The sequence below is a fragment of the Microcebus murinus genome, chromosome 4, assembly GCF_040939455.1.
Source record: "Microcebus murinus isolate Inina chromosome 4, M.murinus_Inina_mat1.0, whole genome shotgun sequence".
Lineage (NCBI taxonomy): Eukaryota > Metazoa > Chordata > Mammalia > Primates > Cheirogaleidae > Microcebus > Microcebus murinus.
Genome location: NC_134107.1, coordinates 60,100,108 through 60,120,346, shown reverse-complemented (window position 1 = coordinate 60,120,346; position 20,239 = coordinate 60,100,108). Strand labels below are relative to the sequence as shown.

General features: G+C 47.1%; 1 protein-coding gene across 3 annotated transcripts; it reads left to right on the top strand.

Annotated features, from left to right (window-relative positions):
• The first annotated feature begins 5,961 nt into the window (after nucleotides 1-5,961).
• Nucleotides 5,962-18,514, top strand: KCNE3 (potassium voltage-gated channel subfamily E regulatory subunit 3). 3 transcript variants are annotated; one of them, XM_076002312.1, is made up of 4 exons: nucleotides 5,962-6,074; nucleotides 11,540-11,665; nucleotides 14,271-14,400; nucleotides 16,441-18,514. In XM_076002312.1, exon 4 carries the CDS (start codon nucleotides 16,481-16,483, stop codon nucleotides 16,802-16,804), a length of 324 nt encoding a protein of 107 aa, XP_075858427.1. In that variant the 5' UTR covers nucleotides 5,962-6,074; nucleotides 11,540-11,665; nucleotides 14,271-14,400; nucleotides 16,441-16,480; the 3' UTR covers nucleotides 16,805-18,514. The 3 variants fall into 3 exon arrangements, with proteins under 3 accessions (XP_075858427.1, XP_075858428.1, XP_012600557.1); XM_076002313.1 differs by lacking the exon at nucleotides 11,540-11,665; XM_012745103.2 differs by lacking the exon at nucleotides 14,271-14,400 and having other exon boundaries at nucleotides 16,441-18,513.
• Nucleotides 18,515-20,239: the final 1,725 nt, after the last annotated feature.

The following is a 20,239-nucleotide window of genomic DNA, read 5'->3' as shown; positions in this document are numbered from 1 at the left end:
CTTGCCTCTACTGAGGGATAACTCTGCGTGCGTGTTCTACACAGGCCTCCAGAGTTCCCTAGCAGGGCTAAGCTTGCTAACGGTACCCCTCGTCATAGGCTCCCTCTCCCCGTCTCACTTCCCCACTCCCCAAATGGTATTTCCCCGGATCACCTCACACATAAACCACTTGTGCTCGGTTTCTTGTCTCAGGACCTGCTTCTGGGGGAATCCAAATAGCCTCAAATACATTCTTCTAGAAGTAAAACTTAAGTCGGTATCAACGTTTTTTGGTTTTTTGGGGTTTTTTTGCTGTCATATTATCCTATTGACTGATATGGGTTTACAAATATCTAAAACATCTGATTTATGGCCCCTCCTTCCAGGAGCTCCTGAAATGAGGGGGAAGCTAATAATAAGCACTTCTCAGCTCTCAAAGTGCTTTCTCAGCCATCACTTCACTCACTTCTGGAGCCCTGTGAGTTTTGCACGACCAAGATTCCTGTTTTGCAAGTGAGGAATCAGAGGTTCAAAGTGGTGTAGTGACTTTGCCCAGGTCCCATTTCCTGTGATATCCTTGGCTGACCACTCCCTCTGCTTGTGCCTGTGTCAGTCCCATCCACGTGTTCTCTTATAACTAGGAAGAATTAGGGGATCCCTCATTTCTCTATGGGTTCAGCCAGAGCTTCAGTAAAAATACCCACATCTATTGCTTGTTTTCCAAATGTTTGATCACCTTGGAGGTGGAAGATTAGAAGCACCATAAAACAAACTGAGCTCTGACACCCCCAGGCTGCTACATCACTCCCTCTTGGACTGAAGGTGCCCCCAGGAGGGCAACGTTTTCCCAACAGTTTGGAGGCTCATGAAGTCAGGGCCAGTCTTCCCATGTCAGACTCCACTCTCCCTAAGAACAGGGGCTTATACTCAGGTGACATATGTACAGAGCGGGAAAGCAGAAGGATGGGGGGGTGGTCAGAGACACAGAGGAGGGCTGTGCAGGGGAGATTTCCAGGAGGAAGCAGCATGTAAGGATGGGTTAGCCAGCCCTGGGAGGAAGGGTGTCCTGAGCAGAGAGAATGGCATAGGCAAAGGCCTGGAGGTGCGAGAGAGCATGTGAGCATTTGAGGAACTGAAGCCTTTCCTTCTCCTACTGGGGTGAACAACCCAAGCTCACAGCCTCCTCCTACATTCCTTAGTTCTCCTACTCCTCCCTACCACCCACTGCCCAGGGCAGGCTAAAAAGGAATGGGGGGACCCCACCCACTGCCTGTGCCCAACCCTTCCACTTGCCTCTCCATGTACTCACCACCCTTCTCCACCCACCACAGACCTTGCTCCCCATGAGTTGAGCCAACAGGAGGAAGTGGTAAAAGACCACAGGATGGGAGGAGAGGGAGAGGATGGTATTGTTCCCCTTGCTTTCTCCCTGCGGCTCAGCATGGGTTGGTTGCAGCTTCTACCAAAGGCCACAGCTCCAACCCATCTGCCCTCCTTCCCCACCACTTCCTTCTCCAAGTTCCAGAAACCCCTTCCTCCTTCAGCCCTCTCAGTGTGGGTGCTTCCCCTCTCCACTGTTGCTAGCCGGGCATACCGCACTATTCCCTCTTAATTTCCTAAACCCTCATCACACTCTTTAAATTATCCAGCCCAGGGTGCCATCTATTTCCTGCTGGGACCATGACTGACACACACACCTAATCCACCATCAGAGGATAGACAGGGGTCCGCTGAGCCCTGTGAAATACCAGGAGCCTGGGAGGAGTTATTGGTATTCAGACCAACTCAATTCCACTACACTTGCCCCTCCCCAGCCCAAGCTAAGTGGGCCCAGAGCTGTTCTTTCTAAGCACCTTATACACAGTATTTAATCTTTGAGCAAATGACAAATCCAAAATGTTATATTACCAGCCCTGTTTTCGGAAGAGGAAAGTGAGGTTGAGAAAAAGAAATTGCCCAAGTTTGTGTAGTTCCACAGGTCCATGTTCTTCATGCAGGTCCACAGTTTAAACCCAAGTCTAGACTCCAAAGGATTAAATGAGACAGTGAGTGTGAAGATGCTTTGAAACTATGGAGAGCCGACATACCACACCTGGCTGAGCTGCAAACTGTGGTGTGGTGCCTGTCCCTCCCCAGGAGGCCAGGCTGAGTCTTGAAGAAGACCAGATTTAGCAGGGGCTCCAGGGATCAGGGTACCTTACACTCTCCTGTGCAGAGAGGGAAACAGGCCCAGAGAGGACAAGTGGTTCCTCCAAAGATGCATATTTGCTGTTGGAATCAGAATGAGACTCTGGAATGCACATCCTCAGACACCCAAAAATACATCAGAGAAGAAGTTAGCATTTTCCTTAGAGAGGAGTTCAGAGAGAGAGAAGGAGAGGAGATAGAGAGAGGGGAACAAGCTGATTTCTGGGCTAGAGTATTTCAGATTTGGGAATATAAGGAATTAAAGATCAAACTGACAGGCCAGGAGGAGATAAGACCATGGAGGCACAAACACAGACTCCTCATGAGTAATGGAATAAAATAACTTGATGTGACTGTTAAACTTCCTGTGTGATTCACACTGCGTTTCCCCTGGTGACTGAGGATTCTGATACCACCCACACTCACCCTACCTCTCAACTGTTCTCCCCCCAACTACTAGGCAGACATGGAGTTACATCCTGGGGATACTATAGAGAAAAAGACACAACTAGTGTCTGTTCTTGTTGAGCTTACAGTCTAACAGGAAAGGCAGACCCCAAATCAACACACAGCTAAACAAACGATTGGGTAGAGTTCTATGAAGAAAACAAACAGAGAACCGGGCAGATGATGGTGCCATTTACTGAGAAAGAAGATTGTGGAGAGCCAGGGAAAGAAATCAAGAGTTCCAGCCCCAACATGTTATTCAAACAGACAAGTCAAGTGTGTTGTTGGTTATGTGAGTCTGGTCCTCAGAGGAGAAGTTTGGCCGGGAGATTGAAAAAGCATTCTGCTACTTCGAGGCTTTCTCAGGTTCCATCTGTTCTTGGAAGCTTTCCCTGATAACACAATTCCTAGTGATCTTCTCTTTTGTGACCAACATTCATTCATTTATTTATTCAGAAAATTTTTACTAAGGTCTACTTTGTGCTAGACTTGGTGATGGGGGTGGCTTAGTGCCCTCAAAGAGCTTATATTTCAGGTGTGGAGTCAATTAATAAAGTAGATACTTGTAACACAGAATGGTAAGTGCTGTGTTGAAGGGAAGTGCAAGGGGCCGTGAGAGCACAGAGAATGGGCCTCTGTATCAGGTCCCTGCAGGAAGCAGAAGGCCATCTCATATCAGTAATTTGAGGAGGCTCTAATCAGAGATGGGCAGAAAGTGGGGAAACCACTGGGTCATGAAGTATTCTGGGGCTTAACACGCCTGGGCATCGCTACCACCCCTAGGCCTGAAGGGGAATGAGAAGAGGGTGGTTACAGGAATCCAGAGTCAGGGAGAGCTCTGAGACTGGGCTGGGGGACAGAGGGAGCTATGAGCCTCAGCTGGGGATGCAAGAAGAGCAAAAACAAAAGATTAAAAAAAAAAAAGTGAAATATATCAGAATCATCTGGTTAAGTGTTACTGAAAAACAAGGCAGAGAAGAGGGGTAGGGATGGGCAGGGAAGGCCTTAGCAAGATGATTGTATTTAAGCAAAGACTTGAAAGAGGTGCATCTCTAGGTGAGTCTTCCTTTCATCCCTTCAGTTGGCCCCTCCTTTCTTTGACCTCCACCCCGTTACCCCACCCCATACTCCCACCCTCCCCATCCTAGGGTCATGACTTTGTCTCCAACTTCTTTAGGGAGCTAAAGGGATTAGGGAGCTCCTTGAAGGTCCCTCTCAGACTATAGGCTCCTCAGGGACAGGAACTCTGTTTCCTCCTTCCTTTTCTCACCCAATAACAATAGAAGCTGCCATTTATGAAGCACATGCCTCATGCTAGGTCCAGCTCTAGGCACATGATACATAGTAGGTCATCTAAGCCTAATAGCAAGCTTACAAAGGACAGCTGGGGAAAATGAGGCAACTCAGTCTACTTTCCAACAGTCCCTTGGCCAGCTGCCTTCCCTAACAGCATTCCTGCCTCATCCTCACCCCAGAGAAGGGGAAATGGGAGGATAGACCTTAAATCCTTGAAAGACTGAAAAATGAACAAAAATCAGGCTTATATTTTAAGTTTCCAATGGGTGCAAGGACCAAAGGGTAGAAGTCAACAGGAGGCAGTCTTTGTCAAAATGAGAGAAAGTCATAATAATGAGAGCCGTTTGGCTGCCTTGGAGGCAATGAACTCCCCATCACCAGAGGTGTGCAGGAGAAACTGGACAGACTCTGGTTGAAAACGAAACAGCCTTCATTAGGCTCATGAGGGATTTGACTAGGAAACTCTTGAGAGTCCTTCCAATTTAGTTCTATCATTAAACGATTCTAATCCTCTAAGGTGGTATGACTCTAAGGCTTTGATTCTAAGATTTAATGAGAACAATCCCCATTTACAAAGAACTCACAATCTAGCAGATGGGATAGTCAAATAGTTACTTTCAATAACTGCAATAAGTAGTCCTATAGAGCAAATGCAAGGCCTGGAGTAGGATCTGGAAAGGAGCCCTGACTGAGCCAGGCCTAGTTTCTCGTGGCTAGTCTCAAGAACCGCTTTGCATCAGAGTCCTTTGGAACTCTTGTTTAAAAATGCTAATTTCTGGGCTCCACTCCAGATCTCCTGAATCATAACCTCTGGAGTGGAGCCCAAGAGTCTACTTTATTAAAACAAGCTCCTTGGGTGATTCCTAGACAAGCTGAAAGTTGAGACTGCATGCTAGATGGTCAGGATGACTTCTCTGAGAAGTGATCTCCAGGCTGAGAAAAAGGAATAGCTAGGTCAAAACATGTAACCATGGAAATAACAATGTGTTTTGATGAAGATTAGCAATTTTGTGCAAAATGCACACCATGTAATAGGTCTTTTTAAAATGATAGCGCTTCTTAGATATAGTCTGAGATTCTGTGATCAAGGATATGTGCCTCAGATATCCTGGACAGATCTCTGTTTGCAAGGGAGTGAGAGAGCTGCCCTGAGTTGATTATTAATAATATTCTGAACCCATAGGCTGGTAAAGAGGGCTTTGTTAAGAGCTCTCCACAGGGTCACTGAGAAACTGTTTGCTGTGACTGTGGACTGTGGCCCTCAGTTCCCAGCTGTCTCTGACTGCTTCTCTTCTTTGGAGCCTGCAATGTTACCAGCAAGGAAGCAACAGTTTGAGTGAGGGCAGTGGGAAAATGAAAAGTGCTCTGGGACAGAGCCACCAATAAGGTGTGGCTGGACACAGTTGGTCAGGCATGTGAGGGACTGTTGAGGCTTGGTGGAATGAGACACCTGCCCAGACTAAGGAGAGAGGATGACGTAGTGGATTCTGAGTCTGAGCTCTGCCACCATGGGCACGTTCCTGCTCCTATAGGGTCTCTGCATCCTGTCTGGGAAAGAGTGTGTGTGTCAGAATCAGATGAATTCTCTAGTGACCCTCTGGTTTTAAAATTTTGGATTCTAAGGTGTCATCTGACCCCAGCATATGCCTGTGAAGAATGCATGCAGGAACTGTACCCATTTTACAGCGCGGCCAAGGCCAGGTAAGGAACAGTGACTTGCCCACGACTGCCACAGAGCCACACAGGGGCAAGGCCTGATTCCACCAGTGCCCAGCACTCAGCCTGGCCGGCTGGAGATTGGCCTCATGCTGGGCTAGCCCAGGCAAAGCCAAGCGACAGGCTTGTGGTCTCAGGTCCAGGAAGCAGGCGCTGCAGGGGACGGAAGGGTCGGAGCCCACAGCCGGGTGAGGCCAGGGAGCGGGCGGAGGCGCCCGCCCGAAGCTCAGAGGGGGAGAAGTGGGTGTGCTAGGGGCCGGGCGGGCCGGGCGGGGCCAGGGGAAGGGACGCCCTGGAGGAGGGAAAAGGGAGCCGAGCGCGGGTGGGAGCGCAGAGCCAGGAGGGCTTGGGGCGCGAGCGCACAGGGGCGCAGTGCCCGGGCCATCCGGAGCAGAGGGCGCCGAGTCCAGCGAGCAAACGGGCGCCCTCAGAGCCCTGCTGAGAGGCAGGTAAGGCGCATCTGCAGAGTTGGGAAGGCTGAGCTGCAGCCGGGATAGAAATGAAGGGTCTTCCCGCCTCCCTTCAGAGGACCGGGGCGTGTTCTCCTTGAGACGGACGACTAAGGACTAGAGGTCAGGGGCGCTCTGATAACGAGTGGATCCTTCCCCGGGCCGGGCACAGGGATCCTGGGGCAGCACGTGCGAGTGGGGAGCTGGGCTCTTTGCACCTCCTGCCTGGAAATCGTGGGGGCTTGCGCTGGCACTCCCGGGCCCCAGGACGGCGACAATTAAAGCTCCTCCACACCCACAGATACGCAGGCGAACACCTGCGAGTGCCCAGCGAGTGCACAGGCAGAAACGACACTCCAAACCCAGCCAGTGCTGGGAAAACGGGGTAACTCCCAAAGGCATCTCCCGCTGCTAGATACTTAGATCTGGACTAGTAGTCAGAAGACTTGGGCTCTAGTTTCCAGGTTGTGTAAGCCTGTGCCATCCACCAGCTCTGTGCCAGCTCTTTTCCTGGGTCACCGCCTGTAAAATGGGCCTGGTACCCCATGGGACATGAGGAGAAAGGGGGACTGGACCTGGGAGTCTCTTATCTAGAAAGTAAGTGAATTCAGCTCTTATGCCAGAGCCCAGGAGAGTATCTCCTAATCCCTCCTCCCTGATCCCCATCAATTTGCATATAGGGAAACCAAGCCCCCAGGGAAGATGATTAACCTAGGTTTACCAGACAGGGACCAGGGACCAGACAGATTTAGAACCCAGGTTTCCGCACTCCTAGCCCAGGGCTCTCTCCACTTCACCTACAAAGGGATATTGTGAACATATAAGCTCCTCATTATCTCCTGGCATCCAGCCACTTTATCAGTTCCACATAAAGGCATGGGAACTGCTTTCAGATTTCCTTGACTCTTTGAGATGATAACCACCAACATTCTTCATCCCTCACTTACTCTGTACTTCCCAAAACACATCCATAAACTTAATGTCTGGGTGCTCAAAATACCTAAGAGGCAAGACTAGAAACCCCATCTTACTGATGAGGAAAATGAGACCCAGAGTGGAACACAGGGCTAGACTTGTTGGCAAAATAGGGGCAGAAATCAGGTCTCTTGATTCCCTCTCTGGTGTGTTCTCCACCAAAGACAGGACTATAGAATGGTGGCCCCAAATGGTAAGGTACTGCAGGGCAGAGGTGGAACACAAGGAAGGCTTCTGAAGGAGGTGAGGTTTCTGAGAATCAAGAAGAGTAATAAGAACCTCCTGGCTTCTTCTGAGGGTAGGAGAGCCAGTGTGGGGACAGGACATAGGGATGGCTGTTCTTAATAATATGGGGGGAAGGATGTGGCCATAGAAAATAAAACAGTGTGATCAGGCTGCCCAATAATTATCTCATATGCTTGCAGTTTCTGAAACACTTTCCCATCTATTGTCTTCTCCAGTTTCCACATGAGGTAAGCAGGGCAGGCATAATTATGCCCATCTTATAGATGAGGTTCAGAGGGAGTAAATGCAGTGCTCAAGGCCACACAGCCAAGCATACAGCTAAGATTGGAATCATGAAAGGCACACTTGAAAGGCAAGACCATAGGCTGGGTGATCAGGAGTTGGACTGTGTGTGTGCAGTGGGTAGGTGTGTATGGCCACACCCTATGTAGGTACACAAAGAACAGGGTGGCAAAGCCATTGCTGGAGTTTTGGGGCCAAGAATGTTTGCCCTTTGGATTAAAGGGGATCCAGGTGCAGGGAGTGTCTGGGCTTCCAGAGGAGGCTTAGAATTCCTCCTCCTCTGACTCACCCCACCTGACTGAGATGGCTTCACTTCTTTGAGCCTCCCCTTCCCCAGACCAGGTGGAATCTGTTTTGGCCTGCCATCGAGGTTGCTTTTTATCTTGTTTATTTTTTTTGAGACAGAGTCTCGCTCTGTTGCCTGGGCTAGAGTGCCATGGCGTCAGCCTAGCTCACAGCAACCTCAACCTCCTGGGCTTAAGTGATCCTTCTGCCTCAGCCTCCCAAGTAGCTGGGACTACAGGCATGCGCCACCATGCTCGGCTAATTTTTTCTATATATTTTTAGTTGTCCAGCTAATTTCTTTCTATATTTTAGTAAAGATGGGATCTCGCTCTTGCTCAGGCTGGTCTCGAACTCCTGATCTTGTGTGATCCTCCCGCCCCAACCTCCTAGAGTGCTAGGATTACAGGTGTGAGCCACCACACCCGGCCGAGGTTGCTTTTTAAGTTAACTGTTTTCATGAATGTGTATGTGTGTGTGTGCTGAAGGGGGAAAGCTCTTGTAGAAGAAGCATTGATTCATTTACTCTTGAGTGCCTGTTATGTATCAGGCCTAGGGAACAAAGAAATGTAGGAGGCACAGGTCCCTGCCTTATACCTCACAGTGCACACATACAATTTCAATATAGCACAGTGTTCTAGTGGGGCTTTGTGCAAAGTGCTTTTGAGAACAGACAAGAGGTCGAGACTAACTGTCTAGGGTGTGGGAAAGAAGGTGTCTCAGGAAAAGATCTACAGAGAATGACATTGGAGCTGGGTCTTGAAGGATAATGAGGAGTTTGCCAGGCAGATTAAAAGAGGAAGAGCATTCCTGCCTATGAAAACAGCATGAGCAAAGGCAAAGGTGTGCAAGTACAAGGAATATTTGGAGAATGGCATGTAACTCAGTGTCATGAGCACAGGGCACTGGGGAGAGCCATAAGGAGATGGGGGCCAGTGGCAGAGTCACATCCAAAGGAGCTTGAATGATCATCAGAAGAGTTTAGACGCTGCCCTTCAGGCAGAAGGGAAGTTATAATGGAAAGATCTGTGGACAGGAGTCAAGATACCTAGTTTCTGCCAGCTCCCAGCTCTGCCACTACTGGGCTGTGAGACCTTGAGCAAATGATTTTGGGGGGGGGGGTGTCTATTTTCCCACAGGTTGAATGAGGGAGTTGTACCAACAATGTGATCATTAAGATCCCTCCCCACTCAGATTGTATTCCTGTGGACTTCCCTCTAGATGAGGGGTCCTCAAACTTTTTTAAACAGGGGGCCAGTTCACTGTCCCTCAGACCATTGGAGAGTGCGCACTGTGGGCCCTGGACGAGTCAGCTGCTAAGCAGGACAGGCAGCAATGGCAAAAACACACGAAGGACCGGATGAATGTGCTAGGCAGCCCACGTGTGGCCCGCAAGCCGTAGTTTCAGGACGCCTGCTCTAGATGTTAAGATCCACTCCTTCAATTCCTCTCCCGCTCCACTGGCCCTCCAGTCCCAGGTAGTGACAAGACCACTGGGAGGACAGTGGCAAAATTGTGCATCCCAGGAGTTGTCTTTGGATCCCCTACTGCTTTATGTACCTTCTACCTGCCTCTCTGTACCTCATTTCCAGACATGCTAAGACATACACACTGAAAGAGTAGCTCAAGCAGAGCAATGAGGAAAATAACAGAACCCATGGTGGAACTTCACCTCCCCCCAGAGAAACCTGAAAAAAAATCTCTCTAAGATACCTAGTTCATCCTTCAGATCACACCATTATGCCCCAACTTGCAAGTGAGAGTTCCGAGTTACAGTTCAAAGCAAGTACATTAGTGGCTTGTCTAGGGACTCAGAGGACGTCTGGAGCAGGAGGGGCCACGGGAGACGAGACTATAAAGGAAGGCTAACTCCTCCAAAACTTACCAACTTCCCCCCTCACTGGATCCTTGATTAGTATTCGCAAGAATCCATAGAGCAGGAAGAGACAGTAGTAATGGAGTTAAGAGGAGATGATGCCCCATGACCCCCAGAAGGCTGTGTTTGGTGTGATATGCAGCTCAGATGCAAGGGAACACTGCCTTTGTAGTGGAAAGAGCACCCGAACAGCACCCAAAGATCTGAGTTCTCATCTGAGCTCTGCCACATATGAGCCATGTCATTTTGGACTAGTCACTTCTCCTTTCTGAGCCTCAGTTTCCTCATCTACAAAAAGGAGGAGTTGGCCTAGAATCTAGATTCTAGGTGACCTCTAAAATCCCTTTCAGCTTGGTCACTAACTGTTCACTTTCCTTCCTAACTAGTCTATCTCCTTGTTCTAGTCCAGGCCTCTCTAAGGCCTGGGCTCCATCTCCCCCATCCAAGGAGTTTTGTAATCAGTGACTCTCCCGGAGAGGAAAGACAAGGAGCTCAGAAAGAGGAGCAAAATTTCCAATGTTGCTGACTGCCAGTCCCTGACCTGAGACCCAGAGGCAGATCATAGAGAAACAACCTGTCCCTCTGTCAGCTCTCTGCCTCTCCTGACCCAAACAGGATGCCCTCCCCCTACTACAAACATCCTGGTCTACCCAGAGAGGTTGATGAGTCTCTACTCCCCTCATTGATCCCCACCTCAGAGCCCACCCATCCTCCACACTACCCTGTGCCCCTAATTCCCACACAGTCTTTCTCTCCCCAGGCTCGGTCATCCTGGGGGGTGAGCTGTTAAGAGGAAAATGAACAAGTCCACCAATTCGGCCTTTGGTTTATCTAGTCTAGAAGAGTAGGCATAAGTCCTAGGGCTCAGAAGCAGCTCAACCTGTGAAGAAAAAGTCTGCGGCCTTCTCTATCCTGGGATTTGAGAGGCTGTAGAAAGCCCCAGAATGCCTCTCCCACCAGCCTCTCTTCATCTCCCATAATCTCACAGCATGGTTCTGTGATTTGCGCTGTCACTGGTGTTACAGCTGACCCGGACCCCTGGATTTTACAGATGCAGACAGAAGCTGAGGCCCAGAAAAGGGAAGTCACGTGCCCAAAGTCACAACAAGTAACAGCTGAAAAAGACAACTCCCTGGGTTTCCATTTTTTTCACTGTGAAGTGAGGGCATTAGACTAGATGGACTCCAAAGGCCCTTCTAGCCTCTGCTCTACAAAAATAAAACCACCACCATCTGCAGAGTGTCTAGCGCCAAGTACTGCATAATGTTCTTTAATTTTCATAACAAAGCCATGCTATAGATAGTGTTAATTCTGTGACCATGTTTATACTCTGACTATCTAAATAGACTGAGGGATAATATACCATTTGTTCCTATATAAAATATCAACCCAAATGCCGACTGCCACTCTACCACTCATATCATTCCCCTGTGATTCTAAAAGGTGCTTGCTAAAGTGCCTTAGAAAAGGGAATGTTTTATGTATTGTTTGCTGGTCCACAAGTGGGAGCCCATATGTTAAACTGAGGTTTCTCATGAAGTCATCCAGTTAAGACACTGTGAGCCTGGAGTTGGGGGACAGAAATCACATGCCCCTTGGCCACTGCATAATTCCTGTAACTGCCACCCTAGGCTGGCCTGACCCTGCTGCTGCAGGAAGGGGAGGGGTGGCGGGAGTGGGTCAGAGCCCACGGCAGGACTATTGCACAATGCCTGGGGCCTGGCCTTGAGCAATCCACCCTGGTTCTGACATTTGTTCTCTGAGTCCAGTTTCTTCCTTTTCTGCCTTCTCCGCTGCTTTCCAGCTCGTGGCCTTCCCAGCTCCTCAAGTCAATACTGAGACCCTACATGTGAGGGACTGAGGAGCCCTAGGGCATCCACAAGGAAATTCCTGAAGCTGACTCAGACCCAGCAAATTTGCCTGCTGTTTGGTGAGTTTTCCAAATTGAGATTGCCCTCCCTCTCCCCTATCAGTTAAAACCCCCTTTCCAGTGATATCTAAAAAACACTGGTAATAGTGAATGTCTTGGGAAGGAGCCCTGGATGATGAGGTACAAGAAGATTTCATCTTCATTATATGTACTGTTACCTTTTTTTAACTGTATGTACATATTTGCTTCTAAAAAATTAAAAAAAAATTTGTTTAAATCTTCTTTAACATAATAAAAATGTATCACAGCAAGCCTTGAGGGAGGCAGGGCAGGGATCATAATCTTTTTATGTGTTTTAATTATGGTAAAAAATATATAACATAAGCCAGGTGCAGTAGTTCACACCTATAATCCTAGCACTTTGGGAGGCCCAGGTGGGAAGATCGCTTGAGACCAGGAGTTTATGACCAGCCTGAGCAAGAGTGAGACCCTGTCTCTACAAAATATAGAAAAATTAGCGAGGCATGGTGGCATATGCCTATAGTCCCAGCTGCTCAGGAAGCTGAGGTAGGAGTATCGCTAAAGCATGGGAATTAGAGGTTGCAGTTAGCTTTGTTTTTTGTTTTTTTTGTTTTGTTTTTGTTTTTTGAGACAGAGTCTCACTTTGTTGCCCAGGTTAGAGTGAATGCCATGCCATCAGCCTAGCTCACAGCAACCTCAAACTCCTGGGCTCAAGCAATCCTCCTGCCTCAGCCTCCCAAGCAGCTGGAACTACAGGCATGTGCCACCATGCCCGGCTAATTTTTTCTATATATATATCTTAGTTGGCCAATTAATTTCTTTCTATTTATAGTATTTATAGTAGAGACAGGGTCTCGCTCTTGCTCAGGCTGGTTTTGAACTCCTGACCTCGAGCAATCCGCCCGCCTCGGCCTCCCAGAGAGCTAGGATTACAGGCGTGAGCCACTGCGTGGGGCCTACAGTTAGCTTTGATGACACCACTACATTCTAGCCTTGGTAACAGAGTAAGACCCTGTCTCAAAAATAAACCAACAAACAAAAAAACCACATAAATAAAATTTACCATCTTTTTTAAGTGTACACTCTGTAGTGTTAACTATATTCACATTGTTGTACAACAGAGCTCTAGAACTTTTTCATCTTGCAAAACTAAAACTCTGTACCCATTGTACAACAACTGATGATGATCTTTTTTGATAGATGAGGAAACTGAAGCCCAAACAGGGAAAGTGACTTATTTCCCTCAAAGTAGGCTCCTCCAGACACACTATCTGCCTGTAAAATTGTCTGAGGCCCTTCCTCCTTCAAGCCCCATATTAGCCATTCCCTCCTCACATCACACATCTGCCCACTATGTTATCCCTCTGCCCTGGCTCAGGACTCAGCATCTTGCACCTGAACTATTTTAAGACGCTTGCAGCTGGGCTCCCTGCCTCAGTTTTTGCCCCTCAGTCTACATAACAGCCAGAGTGTCCTTGCTAAGTACAAATCTGATCATTTTATCCTCCTTTATTTTTTTTTATTTTTTATTTTTTTTTAGGTTTCTACTTCTGTGTGATATCCTCCTTTAAAATACTGTTCCAGGTTGGGCATGGTGGCTCACACCTGTAATCCCAGCACTTTGGGTAGCCGAGGTGGGAGGATTGCTTGAGACCAGAAGTTTGAGACAAGCCCAAGCAACATAGTGAGACCCCATCGCTACAAAAAAATTTAAAAATCAGCCAGGCATGGTGGCATGCGCCTGTCATCCCAGCTACTTGGGAAGCTGAGACAGGAGGATTGCTAGAGTCTAGGAGTTTGAGGCTGTAGTGAGCTATGATCCTGCCACTGCACTCCAGCTTGGGTGACAGAGTGAGACTATGTTTCTACCAAAAAAAAAAAAGCTATTCCATAGCTCTTCCCCAACTACAGGATAAAGTTGACTTTGTAGCCTGGCACTCTAGGCCCTCCATGACCTGGGTCCTGCCAGTCTTTCCTGTCCCACATCCTATCTTATCCTTCTATACATCTTACACTCCAATCTCTTCATGCTACTTTCCATTCTTCTAAACAGTTTATGCACTTGTCATCATGTCTTTGCTCATCTCCTTCCTTCCCTGGCCTTCTCGACTTACTAAAAACCCCTCAAGGTCCAACTCAAATGCCTCCATCAGTGTGAACACTCTCTAAGCCCTAATCAGAATTCATCACTTCTTTCTTTAAGCCTCAGTAGCTCCTGACTTGTCCCCTGCATTGTATTAGAGCTGACGATGAGCTCCTGAGTGCAGGACTGGGTATAAACTCCCAAGCTCCCAGCACAGGGCCTGGTCTAGATAAATGATGACTGACTGAAGGAGTCATTGAGTCATTCATTTCATTATGCAGCTTCTTGCCATTGGTCCACACAGGGCACACATTTCTTACCTGTAGAGTGGGATAGTGGGTGAGAGAACCTGTGCCTCCTGGATCTTAACTCTGTGAACTCTTGTGTTTGTTCCCCTCCTCCATCCAGACAAGATTGTACAAGTTCTAGATGGCAGAGGACCAAAAGGCCTTGCATGAAATGTGGGCCAGTTCTAGGTGACTGTTGTATTATTTAGATTCATCTCCATCACCTCTGCATTTGGACAGCTGTTCATGACCTTTTTTTTTTTTTTTTTTTCAGAGACAAGGCCTTTTTCTGTTGCCTAGACTGGAGCTGTAGTACAGTGGCACAATCATAGCTCACTGCAGACTTGACCTCCTGGATTCAAGTGATCCACCTGCCTCAGCTTACTGAGTAGCTGGGACTACAGGTGTGTACCACCATGCCCAGCTAATTTTTAAAGTTTTTTTGTAGAGATGGGGTCTTGCCATGTTTCCCAGGCTGGTCTTGAACTCCTGGGCTCAAGCAATCCTCATGCCTTGGCCTCCCAAAGTGCTAAGGATTACAGGTGTGAGCCACAGCACCTGGCCTCATTCATGAATATTTATCATGGTCAAAACTATCATTTTTTCTGGTGGAGAGATCCATGGCTAATAATCATGTTTGTTAATTTTGGTTTGTTGACAGTTTTCCCTAAATGGAGGGCTTTGGAACCAGTCAGTGAAATGTGAGCACTTGGCCTATAGAGAAGTTCTTAAAGTGGACATCTTTACTGGACACTATTGAGAGAAGGACAGCACCTGGCCCACCTCAGGGCAGTTCCCTGGGAAAGGAGAGTACCTAGCCAGTCTTATGACAGTCCCCTGAGAAAAGAACCCCCAGCCAGACTCAGTGTAGTCCCCCTAGGCTTGGGGAAGAGACACAGCCCTGCCGACTAGGACCATGTGGTCTAGTGATATATCCTTAGCAAAAATAAGAGAACAGCCACACATTGCATGACATGTAAGTGTCGGGGGAAGGGAAGGCTGCGATGATAAAGTTTGTGGAGTATGGTTGAGGGGTGGGGAGCGCTGGATGGAGGCTTCCTGAAGGAAGTGAGTGTGGAGCCTTGTTTAAAGGGAATGACGTGTGGTTTTTCAAAAACAAAGATGCAGAGCTGTCTTAGGATTTTTTTTTTTTTTTTTTTTATAGACTAAGGATCTCTGAGAGGAAGGAAAAGGAACATTTATTATTACCTATTATATGCCAGGTACATAGTGACTTTATTTCGGAAGGCAGGATAGTTGAGGTGCCTGTGTCTTCTCTCTCTGGGGCAGGTAAACCCCAAACCAGACTGAGCACTCCTTTCACTCCCCCATCCTCAAGCCCAGATGTTCTTTTCCTCTCCAGTGCCTGCAGTGGTCATCAACCTTTCCCTGCTCCCCTGGCCACCTTCTTTCTGGCAGAATTCCCCCAAATAGCTAGGAATACCTAGAGTGTTTGGGACATAGGATGCTTGAGAGGCCAAATGATCCAGTCTCTGGCCTTCAGGTAGGGTGAAATCTAAGCCATTTCTAAACATCTCCTAAGTGGTGTCTGTGGAGTCCATGAAAAGAACTGTGTTGAAGGAGAGTTCTGACAAATGTCTTCTTATTTTTTTTTTTTGAGACAGAGTCTCACTCTGTTGCCCAGGCTAGAGTGAGTGCCATGGCATCAGCCTAGCTCACAGCAACCTCAAATTCCTGGGCTCAAGCAATCCTTCTGCCTCAGCCTCCCGAGTAGCTAGGACTACAGGCATGCGCCACCATGTTCAGCTAATTTTTTCTATATATTTTTAGCTGTTCAGTTAATTTCTTTCTATTTTTAGTAGAGACGAGGTCTCACTCTTGCTCAGGCTGGTTTCGAACTCCTGACTTTGAGCTATCCGCCTGCCTCGGCCTCCCAGAGTGCTAGGATTACAGGCGTGAGCCACCGCGCCCGGCCTGACAAAATGTCTTCTAATGGTGCTGCACAGGCCAGCTGAGAGCTAGCACGGAAGTGGAAGGAGCTCTGGGCTAACCGTTGAAGAACAGGGGTTTCTATCTTGGCTGTACCTCTAATATACCATGTGATCATACATAAGCCACTTATTCTCTCTGGGCCTCAGTTTCCTGTGAAAAATTGAAGGAGTTAGGTTAAATAATCCCCATGGTCCTTCTAACCTAAAGTTCAGTGATTTATAGAATCCAAAGAAAGGAGAGAAGAATGTAGATTACGGTGGTCAGGGAAGGCTTTATTCTACAAGTGTTTACTGAGCCCCTATTGAGTGCTGTCGTAAGTGCTTGAGTAAAACAGACATATTTGTGCCTTCATTGAGCTTGTAGTCTAGTGGAGAAGACAAACAAGTAAACAAGTAGTTAGAATAAGCTGTGATGCTGGGATCTGAGGAATGGGGAGGACACGCAAGCTGCAGGTAACAGAAGCCATCCTCTCTCTTTTCTTTCCCCACCAGAACATCCTCCAGTTCTTCCCCCACCTCAACCCCTGTTGCTATGGAGACCACCAATGGGACCGAGACCTGGTACGAGAGCCTGCACGCTGTGCTGAAGGCTCTAAATGCCACTCTTCACGGCAACTTCCTCTGCCGACCAGGGCCAGGGTCAGGGCCAGGGCCGGGGCCAGACAACCAGACTGAGGAGCGGCGGGCCAGCCTATCTGGCCGTGACGACAACTCCTACATGTACATTCTCTTTGTCATGTTCCTGTTTGCTGTCACTGTGGGCAGCCTCATCCTGGGATACACCCGTTCTCGCAAAGTGGACAAGCGTAGTGATCCCTATCATATGTACATCAAGAACCGTGTGTCTATTATCTAATGTGGGAGGGCCGGGGATGGTGGAAGATCAAGACACCTGGGGATCACTTCTGGAGCTCCCAGAACTCAGCTATGGACCACAGCAGGCCTCCGTGTCTCTTTCTATAATACCAACAAGAAACAGTGGTAAGGGGAGGACATCACTAGGGTGGAAGGAGAGGGGCTGGCAGACCTGGGCTTTGTGGATAAGGACTTTTTCCAGGCAAAGATAGACTTTATAAACAGCAGGAGCCATGAACAAACATATAGAAGTAACAAAAGAAAGTGACCAATGACTGGTCCAGTGGCTGGAATCTTGGGGGGCTGGGGGTCAGAGAAAGGAGAAAAGAAAGTTGTAGCAGAAGGAAATGAAACAGGAAGATGCTCTGGGGACATATTTTTTTATGTGTTATCTTCAATAACTGTGAGAAGTAGTGACGATTATCCCACATCACAGATAGGAAATCTGAGCAATATTATTTATTTATATTTGTTCATATTTCAACACATTTAACATGTGTGATTTTTACCCCTATCGTTCACCCTCCCATGAGTAAGTAAAGCAGGGCAAGTGCCACACTGCCCATTTGGGCCAGAAGTGGTGCCATGATTGGAGCCCAGGACCTCTAGCCTAGTGCTTTTCAAAGTTTGGTGCCACACACCTGGAGTGGATCCAGGCCTGAAGCTTATACAATTCTGGGGATTCTCTTTAAGAAAACTAATTCAAAAAGCTCTTACTTTTGCAAATATTACTAAAATATATCACCATGTTAGTATGTTGCTAAGGACCCCTGCTAGGACCTTAAGAAGGAGCCCATGCCAGTCATGACCCTGAATGTTATATCTCATTAGCTCCATGGTTATATCTCAATATAACCCTGAATGTTATATCTCACTAGCTCCATGGTTCATGTGCTTCTTGAGCCAATTCACAGGGCCCCTCCGAGCCTCATCTTCAGTCAAGGGGACTAAACTGCCTCTAAAGCAGCCTCTTTTGTTTTGATTGAGTTCTATGAGAAATTTTCTGGTACAAATTGAAATATGCTTCTAGAAGATTATCATGACACCTAGAAGATAATTATATTAAAAGAAGAAGAGTATGAAAGGCTTTGCATGGTTCAGTGGAAAGAGAACCAACCGTGATTCTATCACTAATGTGGTGTATGATCTTAGACTGGATACTTCTCTCTCTGATCCTTTTTCTTCTTTGACATGATGAAATGTACTTTAATCCCCTATCAGTTCTGATTCTAGGCTTCACATACATTAGATTGAACCGTATGAGATCACTGTATTTCTAGGTCAGAAACAGCTGAATATTAGTAGTTTCATATGGTTCAATCTAATATGTGCAATATGGTAGGTGAATACTTTACAAACTACTTGCCCCATATCCCAGGCTGGAACCACCCACTGTTCTCTTTGTCTAATTTTAATTTAAGAGATTTCCATGTGGTCCCAGAAGGCTCCACTGAAATGTACATATTTGTGTATAGCAGAACTCTGAAAGAATATTTTGATAGCAGTTATCTCTGAGGAATAAGATTATGGGTGATTTCTCATTTCCACTCTATAAATTTATGTAATATTTGACTTACTTGACCATAAGTATGTTACTTGTATAATAAAAGGAAAAAAGCTACTTCTGATTTGAAAAAATAAAAACAAATCCCTGTGTGTTTCTTGAATGGAGACTCGCAGAACACATTTGCTCCCCTAAGCAGTTATGTTGACTCCGTAAACCTGTGCTGAGACTCATGTGTGCTCAAGCCCTTTCTCATCTCTTCTTGAGGGAGAAGGTGGAGACCCCATTAAGGAGATGTGACATACAGGAAGACAACAGATTCAGAAGTCTATAGCTGATGGGACTTTGGAGACCACCTAACCCAAACTCCCAAATAAAATATGAAACACAATTGAATGTAAGAATGAATGGTCAAGTGATGAATGCTATAAGGATCTTGAGAAATGAGATCAAGTAGATCTAGAGTCAGAGGGAGGCAGAACTTGAACTGGGCTTGAAAGATAGGACAGATCTAAGCAGGGTGAGTGAATGAAGGGAAGCTTGGAGGCAGAAATGTGGGGTGATACCCTCCTGGAGAGAGCAGTTCAGTTGGGGAGACAAGCAGGGAGCAAGCCGGATGTGGCTATGCTATGACTTCAGTGTCCCCATCTGGGAGGGGGCTGCCCTTCACACAGTCTTCACACTCACAAGGTGTAATAATAAGATAATTCGAACTATTTTGCTTGCAAGTTACAGAAGCCCAATCTATATTAGCATAAGTACATAGGGAATTTATGAAAGGAGTATGGGGCAGCTCACAAATTAAAAGAGGAGCTACAGATATTAGGGCAACTTCAGGGATCTTGGTACCTGGAATGGCCAATGTCTCTGAATTCACAGAGAAGAAGCTCAGCATATGTCATTACACACACCCAGAGTTGGACCAGATAAAATTTTAGGATCTTTCTTTTTTTTTTTTTTTTTTTTTAAGACTAGTCAAGTGCAGTAGTGAGGAGGGGGGAAAGTAGTAGAACAAGAAGTTCAATCTGTAACTGACTGTGAACAATCACGTGAGATAACTCACTACCTTCGGACCAGCCAAAATTTTAGGATCTTAAGGGTGCAAAATGTAAACATTCTAATATTCGATGCGGGCAACCTCTCAGCCGGTTGGCTAGGAGCTCTGTCCTGCTAGCGCACTCAGCCCCTAGGAGCTTTGTCTGCACAGGTTCTGCCCTCTGCTGGCCAAATCCCAGTACATCACCTTGAGCTCTCAAAGCAAAACTTCAATAATCATTCATGCAACACATATTGATTGAGTGCTTACTATGTGCCAAGCACTCACCTACACACACTTGGAATATATAAGTAAACAAAAAATATCAAATAAATCCCTGCACTAATACTTTAGAGCATTCAACTCCCTGTCAGGCACTGGTCTAAGCATTTTATACACTTGAACTCATTTAGTTTTTAAAGTCCTCATAACAACCCTATGTAGTGGGTGTTCCTTACAGTTACTTCAAGAGCCCAGATGTTTTTGATCTAGTGCCTTTATGTACCTTCCACCCAACTTAGGTCCCACGGCATACACAGTCCAGAGCATGGATCTGAGCAGTCCCCAGAAAATGAAGGAGAAAGTGATTTGGGAAAATGATGGCAGAGTAGTAACCTCAGTGGTTTGAAGTTGGGTCTCCTAGAAACAGACCCTGACACAGGCATTTATTGATGGGGAGTGCTTTTCAGGAAACACCTGCAAAGGAGAGAGTGAAGTAGATAGGAAAGGAAAGGGTCAAAGTGTGTCTCAGGTTATGTCTAGCTTTGGCTGACCCACAGGGAACTGTTACGCAGGGGGTGTAAACCACATGGTAGAATTACACTTCCCTGAGGCATCTTTGCTGGCCTTTTTCTATCACCAAAGCAGTCAGTCATCGGGCCACCCTGCCAGGGAGT

What these genes read in the sequence shown, in the direction of transcription:
- KCNE3 (XM_076002313.1), top strand. Translation starts at nt 16,481, where the DNA reads ATGGAGACCACCAATGGGACCGAGACCTGGTACGAGAGCCTGCACGCT.